The sequence below is a fragment of the Orycteropus afer genome, unplaced genomic scaffold, assembly GCF_000298275.1.
Source record: "Orycteropus afer afer isolate SDZICR_OR568_19922 unplaced genomic scaffold, OryAfe1.0 scaffold00533, whole genome shotgun sequence".
NCBI classification, from domain to species: Eukaryota; Metazoa; Chordata; class Mammalia; order Tubulidentata; family Orycteropodidae; genus Orycteropus; species Orycteropus afer.
Genome location: NW_006922120.1, coordinates 1569669 through 1578177, shown reverse-complemented (window position 1 = coordinate 1578177; position 8509 = coordinate 1569669). Strand labels below are relative to the sequence as shown.

The 8509-nt window shown below is 38.3% G+C and overlaps 1 protein-coding gene across 1 annotated transcript in view; it reads right to left on the bottom strand.

Moving 5' to 3' along the window:
- CNST (consortin, connexin sorting protein) overlaps nucleotides 1-1905 on the bottom strand; it is a 107078-nt gene extending 105173 nt beyond the window's left edge. The window contains exon 1 of the mRNA XM_007955715.2: nucleotides 1530-1905. Coding sequence (XP_007953906.1) covers nucleotides 1530-1905 — 376 coding nt within the window. The remainder of the gene's footprint in view (nucleotides 1-1529) is intronic.
- Between the last annotated feature and the right edge of the window lie 6604 nt (nucleotides 1906-8509).

Here is an 8509-nt window from a genome sequence, read left to right as displayed (position 1 = left end):
TCTGCTTTTATGAAGATTACAACGTTGGAAACCCTATGGGGTAGTTCAGCTTTGTTCTACAAGGCCACTTACAAGTCAGAATTAACTCAATGGCAATGGCGTTGGTTTTATGGGTTGTGGTGCAGTGAATTACTTAATATGGCTCTCCAGCCATGGTCTTTGTAGCATCCACCAGATGACTGGCGGAACTACGTAAATGTAAGGTGCTTGTGGCCCATCAAGGGGCATGGATAGCTTGTTAGTAATGGGAGTGGATAGCTTGTTAGTAATGGGAGTGGGACCATGGAAATAGGGTATATGGAACCCTAATGTGAGGATTGATCAGTTTTGCCCTCTTGCTAGGCTCAAAACATACCCTCCAGAGGCCTAAGTGGAATCTTACTGCCATCAAGATATAAGAGCCAGTGGTGGAATGGAGCATGTCCTTTGAACCAAGAGATCCCTGCATTGGACCACTTGGCAAAGAGACTGACAGAAAGATGGTGGCAGCAGAACCAAGAAACTAGCATGAGACGGGGCAGGTTTGCAGGCCCAGGAAGCAAGAAAGCTGAGTGCCTTTGGGCAAGAGGCATGCTGACAGAGTAGGGAGTACCTATGTTTACCTATCAACAGAGCTAAAAGAGATTATTAACATTTGCCTGAGCCAGGGCTGAGGCCAGGCTAAGAGACCAAGGGCTGAAGAGACCTATGCCTGTGGGCACAGCAGTGGAGAGACTGACCTGATCAAAGAATTGTACCCTGAGCGCGTTCTTGAACCTGAATTGTAACCTGTTACTTCCCTAATAAACCCCATAATCATTAGTATTGTCTATGAGTTCTGTGTGGCCACTGCTGCAAATTATCGAACCCAGCAGAATAGTAAGTTCCAAGGGAGAGATGGTTGGTATCAGAATTGGTAAAAAGGCTGTAGGGTGGCAGCATGTCTGGCCTCAAAGGAACTAGTCTTGGGCTGCTGATGGTGATTTTCTCTCCCCTTCTTGAAGTTAGAGAAGGTCAGAGGAAGACGCCGCCTCAATATCCTTTTAGCATGTATTTTGGTGTGAAATCATGTACCAAAAAAATGTCAATTTCAGCACTGCTTATAATAGCAAAATACTAAGAATATCCATAAAAAGAGTGGTTAAATATACTATGGTACACTCATACAGTGGAACACTGTGGAGAAACAGCATATGTGTGGCTATGCGTGCCTAAGCATGTCTACTGTTGTCTATGCATGTCTATTGTGCAACTAGCTTCAGAACATTATTAAGAAAAGAAAAAGCAAGGGAGCTCTGGTAGCATAGTGGCTAAGACACTTGCCTGCTAACCAGATGGCTGGTGGTTCAAACCCACCAGCCACTCCTCGGAAGGAAGGTTGGGCAATCCTACTTCCGTAGTGATACTGCCTCGGAAACCCAAGGAGGGGTCGCTATGAGTCAGGGCTGACTCAAGGGCACATAACAACAACAACAACAACAGGACAGTGTACACAGTATACAATGAGAAGGAGGTTTATTTTGGATAATTTAAGAATAATTTTAAAATACCTGGTGGTATCTTCTTAGCAGTGCCCTTTTTGCTTCTTGTACTTCTTTTTCCAGATATTTTTTTGTCCTTTCCCAAGGACTGTCCACCTTTGGGGCCTTCACCAGGAATGTTTTCTGAGTTCTCACTTGCAGCCACCTCACAGAGGGATGTGCAGCTTTCATTATTGTTGAGACTGTCCTGTTCAAATGCTTCAGGTTTTCCCATTGCACTGTCACTGCCAGTCAGACATTCACATTCATCCCCATCAAGTTGATTTTCATTTTCATCTGACACAGAAGACAAGCGTGTTACTGTACTTTCCACACTGTCACCAGGATGACACCCATCTTGTGGCTCTATCTCCAGGTTATATGTAGGAGTTTCGCTGTCATCCATTAGAGCATCCTTTGTTGAACCATTCAAGTTTCATTAAAGTCCTTCCATCTCTACAATGACATAAAGAAAAAAGTTACTTCATTTTCTAAATTCTGTGGAATCTTGGTGATCTTTGATTTTCTGGTGATCTTTGATTTTCCTCTTCTCTTGCATTGTTGTGGGGAAGAGAAGGAAATGACTGAAGGTCATTCCTACTCACCTATTCTAACTTGCAATCCTACTCCAACCTAACCTGATTCTCTCTTTAATATAATGGTTCTCAACTCTGGCTGCCTGTTGGAATCACCTATGATGCCTGCTCAAATTCTTCCCTAAACCAATTAAGTAAGAATTTCTGGGGACCTCACTCAAGCATTGATGTATATACACAAATATATTTAAATTCTCCAAGTGATTCTAACGTGCTTCCAGGTTGAGAAAAGTGACACAACGAATGAAATTACTGGTTAAATGAGGTTATCTGTTAAAATCAATCATTCAAGTTATCACTGGGCACTTTTATCAGACAAGTGAAAACTAGTTGTATAAGTCTTCCTGTGACCTTACAGCAGTAACAAGTGCAAAGGATAATATATAAAATTTTATTTATTTTTTTAAAAAGACATGGGTGAATTCAGGTACTATACTTTATTCTCATTATGTCTTTCACTTTTGAAACATAAGTCCTGTAAAGTACTTTAGAATTGTCAGCAAATTCCTCTTACATAGTTAAAAAAGTGACTTCCTCATCCCCAAAGACCTATACATAACATACTCCTTAAAGCATACTGTAACACTTACAGAGTCCTCCCTAAGTTCTGCTCAGCATTCTATATTTTTGCATATGTGTCTAACTAGATTTAAGCCTTTTGAATACCTAAAACCAACTCACAGGATCTTATATTTGAAAGATACATGAAGGACTTGTTGTGTGCCAGCGAGGTGATCTGCTACCTTAAAGATTATAGCCAGGAACCCATATGGGGCAATTCTACTCTGTCATATAAGGTTACCATGAGCTGGAATTATAGGGAATTCATTTTCTACAGTTTATCTCTGAAAAAGAGAAATCAGGGACATGAATTTCAATTCACTCCCCTGTCCCTACTCTGAGAGGCACAGGGGTCTAATACACAATATTTCTGTCTGCATTACTACCATACTTAAGTTGGGTGGCATACCTTAATTTAAGCAATAGGGTAATTTTCTTAATGGGATTTCTAATCAGTATAGCCCTACAGCTTTTGGAAACAGTTATAAACAGTACTATTTTTGTTTTTTCCTTTTCTTTCCTCTCCTCCAATGCCACACCAACAGCATTTCAATAGGTTGATCTGCAGTACACACTATATCTCACCTCAAGAGGGCTCCTGAGTAAGAAAAAATCACAGAGAGAAAGAGGCCCAGTTGGCATACATTATTTTAAAGATACATATTAACACTGCATGGGATCTGGGAGTTAGAGGTACAGTTGGCGCAATCACATTGATCTGAACTGTACATCTATCCTATAAGAGCCTATACCAATTTGTCACAAGAGAAACAGCACCACAATGCAATCACTGCTTAAAGTACTAATTCTGGCTTATTTTGCCTTTTAAAAGTCTGACAGTCAGTGCTGTCCAAGTTTTCAGCCCCTTGTGACAAAATAGCATTCCAAATATGTACATCGTATAAAAGTTATTTGGCATGTTGACTGCACAGCTGAAGAATTGCAAGCAAACATATCCAAGTGAAGTTTATACAAAACTTGAAAAACCACAAAATTTTGAGGAAGAGGCTTTAAATAAACAACTAAGTCAGAGTAGGGATCTCTGGTAGCATAGTGGCTAAGGCACTTGACTGCTCACCAGAAGGCTGGCGGTTCAAACCCACCAGCCACTCCTCGGAATGAAAGTTGGGCAATCCTACTTCCGTAGTGATACTGCCTCCCCAAGGAGGGGTTGCTATGAGTCGGGGCCAACTCGACAGCAAACAACAACAAAGTCAGAGTAACAGACTAACAATAATAAATCTACATTTTACCAAAAACCTAATCTCAATCTCAGGAATGACTTTACTTTTTGATAGATTACAATGGCTATCTAATGAGATTAAACATCACAGGTTACTAAAATTAAACAAATTAACTTATGTTGTTGTTATGTGCCATCAAGTTGGACCCGACTCATAGCAACCCCTCTTTGGGTTTCTGAAGCAGTATCACTGCAGAAGTAGATTGCCCCATCTTCCTTCTGAGGAGTGGCTGATGGGTTTGAACTGCCAGCCTTCTGGTTAGCAGCCAAGTGCCTTAGGCACTATGCTACCAGAGCTCCTAATTAACTTATAGGAATGATTAAAGATAAGATGTTACTTAATTATTATATTTAAAGTTTTAAGGTAATTGTGAGTACCATTTTTTCTGTAACCCATATACTTTTACTTATGAAAGATGCCAAGATTCTTCTTAAGAATTAAGATTAAACCCCAAGTTTACATTTGGTGACTTGTAAGAAAGACCAAATTTTAAAGGAACACAATTACCAAACCAATAAAGTATTCTATGACCCTCAAATTCAAATTCTGCTATTCATACTCAGCTCAAAATTGAGGAAGAAAGTCAAAAAACCCCTGTTATTCTGTTTATTATGGTAACTTTGCAGCACTATTTTACTCAGTACAAATGCTCCAATATCACTTCTATCTTATTACTAAATCTTTTGTTTTTTTGTGATTAATGCTATCTTTGTTGAGACATATGTATCTGCAGACAATATTCAATACTGGTAGTCCCTGACTTACAACATATTTGAGTTACGATGAGCTGCACTTACTTAAAAAAAGAGGTACCTCAAAACTGATTTACAATGATGTCATTGGAAAGGACTCCTGTCATAAGTCAGGGACTATCTGTATACTAGCAACAAAAAAGTATGCCTTAGAAAAGTGGTTTTCAGAAATTCTGCATCCCACAATAAGAAACTTATTTTTCATTGCATATCTATAACAAAGATGTTCAAATGTTTTGTTCTGAAATAAGGGGTTTCACGAAAACACATGTGAAGCGTTCTATACAATACTATTTCATATTTTCAAGTGCTAATCAAGACACACTAGGTTGATTTCATAGACCCACGAGTAAGTGACCACAGCAATATGCTAGAAGGTAGTTTCTAGGAATTACACCTACTCCTCACTTATCTACCATGTTATTATCTGACATTTCACACTTACAGCAATAGTAAAAACTCCACTATTTGACTATTTTGCACATTAACATACATCTGGCAGTAAGAAACATCAAGATGCAAGGCAAAAGGAATGGTGGCTGTAATGGTTAAAGTTATGTGTCAACTTGGCTGGGCCATGATTATCAGTGGTTTGGCAGTTATGTAATGATGTAATTAATCTTCTGTAACTATTCACAGCCTCAGAAACCCAATGGGGGTCACTATGAGTCCCAATCGACTCAATGGCACTTTTTTTTTTTTTTGGATGATATAATTTAGTAGTTACTTAATGGTGTATGCATCCTGCATTTTCTGATCTAATGTGGTCATCCTACATTTTCACATAACACTGATTTTTGTGTAACGACTTGGTCTTTGGAACCTAACAATGTTGAAAAGTGAGAAGCAGGTATAATAGCATCTCAAGCTAAGGACCAGTCTGTTACTTAGCAATTATCTCCAAACTACTTTCTGTACATGGTGCAGACCATATGAAACTCAGACGAACTTAAAATGTTGTCTATGTAATTTCAAGGAGCTCTGGTAGCATAGTGGCTAAAGCACTTGACTGCTAACCAGAAGGCTGGTGGTTCAAACCCACCAGCCACTCCTCGGAAGGAAGGTTGGGCAATCCTACTTCCGTAGTGATACTGCCTCGGAAACCCAAGGAGGGGTCGCTATGAGTCGGGGCCGACTCGACGGCAAACAACAACAACAACAACATGTAATTTCAAGATAATGTTTACTGATATAGGCTATAGCCTTCCTCTCACCCTAAAATGTAGCTAAAATACTGACCCTGATGAGTCCCTCAGTTGAAGTCTTCAACTGTCAGCTATTTTCTACCCCTACACTATCCAATAGGGAGCTCTGGTAGCATAGTGGCTAAGGCACTTGACTGCTAACCAGAAGGCTGGTGGTTCAAACCCACCAGCCACTCCTCGGAAGGAAGGTTGGGCAATCCTACTTCCGTAGTGATACTGCCTCGGAAACCCAAGGAGGGGTCGCTATGAGTCGGGGCCGACTCAACGGCAAAACAACAACAACAACAACACTATCCAATATGGTAGCCACTAACCACAGGTGTCTATTGAGCCCTTGTAACATGAACAGTGCAACTCAGGAATTTTCAAAATTTTATTTAATTTTGATTAATTTAAAATAGATATCCAGTTCAGTTATTTAAAACTCTGTATGCTTAGAACACTTTGAATATATGCATCTCTATTTCCAACTGTAAATAATTCTATGAAAACTAAATACAGCTCAAGTATTTCCAATTTAATATCCAAATTGAGGTGACTTGGTATGAGTAAAAGAATATAAAATATCTCATTACTAATTTTAAGTATTTATTACATGTTAAAATATTAAAATTTGGAGTATGCTGGGTTAAATAGATTATCATTAAAATTAATTTCACCTTTTGGAAAACTTTTTTAGAAAACAAAATTACACATGTGGCTCAAAATTGCCCATGCTGCTCTAGAAGATAGTGCCTTAAAAGTATCACAGTAGCCAAAGTCACAGCTCAAGGTCAATCACTCTATTCCATATTCTTTCTGTTATGCTGTAGGCATTTCCTGGCTACAGACATGATTATTACTGTAATTAAATAATGTAAATACTCACTGAAGGACATATATACTATATTGTTTTAAACTTAAATTTGGCTGTACTTGTTTATTTCCTTTTTTCAGAAGGTAAATTCCAATATCATGCTGTCCCTTTATTTTGGTACTACTCCATATTCAAAATATTCCTGGTAGTTCATAAATGTTGAATAGTGATTAATTTTATTTTCTACGTAATAGTACAGCGAAAAGTAAACCAGATTTTTAAAATACTTAATAAGAGTAAAGCACAATTTTATAAATTAGATCTTAATATAGAAAAGAAAGGTTGTAAAAGAGATGATTTATGGCCTAAGAAAGCAAAGAAGATAAAAGAGTGACAGTATATTATAAAGCTGCAAAGAAGATAAAAGGAAACAAAGAAATATGACTGATTAGAGTCAAATGTGAAGCTAATGATTCTAAGGCAGAAAATAACATTACATGTATTTTATTTATGCAGAGAAAGCATTCCTAAAAATATGAAGAAACAAACTGAAATTATATGACTCATAAGCCTAAAGCAACCTTGGGACAGATAAGGTGGCTGAAAGGAAGAATAATTTGTTTCATTTTCCTCAGTCTTCTCTTTCATGAAGGGTTTAGTTTGAAACAGCTTATACATCTACAGAGACTTAGAGTTCAAAATCCATTACATAAATGGAAAATGACAAGTTAAAAGCCTGGGTATAACCAAGTAGTACAAAAATAGAGTCATCTCTCCCCTTTTCTCTCTTTTCTCAGGACAGGTACATGTTTCACTTTCACTTAAAGAAACAAGAAGCAAACATGAGTTCAAGGGCATCTTCAGGCATCCAGAAACAGTCATCTGGGCAATAATTACTAACAGTTTTTTCAATGAATAAACATATCATTGATTAGAAATTTTGCCTTAAACTTCACTACTTCAAGGTGCCTCAATTTATGCTACAACATGTTCCTGGAAATTAACACTTTCTGTATCATTTGAAGATGGAGGGTGAGCTCACAGCATGAAGTTACCAGTAGCGATACAGCATTTTCTTTAATAAGTTTCATAGTGTTAATAATATACACACAGAGGAACCACAGTTAGTTTAGGGGAAGAAATCATTTCCCTAGGCCCACATACAAGTTCTGTGTGTTTGGTTTTAAACACCTTTGTTGTAAAACATACTGCAACCACACTTTGAAGCTACAACCAATAGATGTAATACTACAACCAACATTTACACAAATACACATTGAGAAAGGATGAAAGAGTTCTACTCCTGGCAAGGACACACTAGGTAATTTCAGACAAATATCCTGTTGGTAACTACTGGAAAAGCAGGCAGAAGACTACAGTTTGGAGACCAAAAAAGTTTAGCATAGCTTTCAGCAGACTCACAGATCTGAGGAAAAAACAAGTTCAGAGGGAGGTCCCAAACTTTCACCTGGGATCTAAAAGAGCTGGCTATTCCCTAGGAAAAAAAAAAAAGTGAGCCTGAGGTAGATCAGTCCTTACAGAGACTGAAGGCCAGCAGAATCATCTCAGCTAATTTAAAGTAATCTGCCCTCAAACTAATCACCTGCCAGGAAGCATAAGGAATTTCTATCTGGAAGAAGAAATTAGACCCTCAAATTAGGCCCACATTTCATATGCAATGCCCAGTATATACATATATTTTAAAAAAAAAACAATACCTCACCGCCATCGAGTCGGTCCCAACTCATAGCGACCCCTCCTTGGGTTTCCCAAGGCGGTATCTCTATGGAGGGAGCTCTGGTGGTATAGTGCCTAAGGCATTTGACTGTTAACCAGAAGGCTGGTGGTTCAAACCT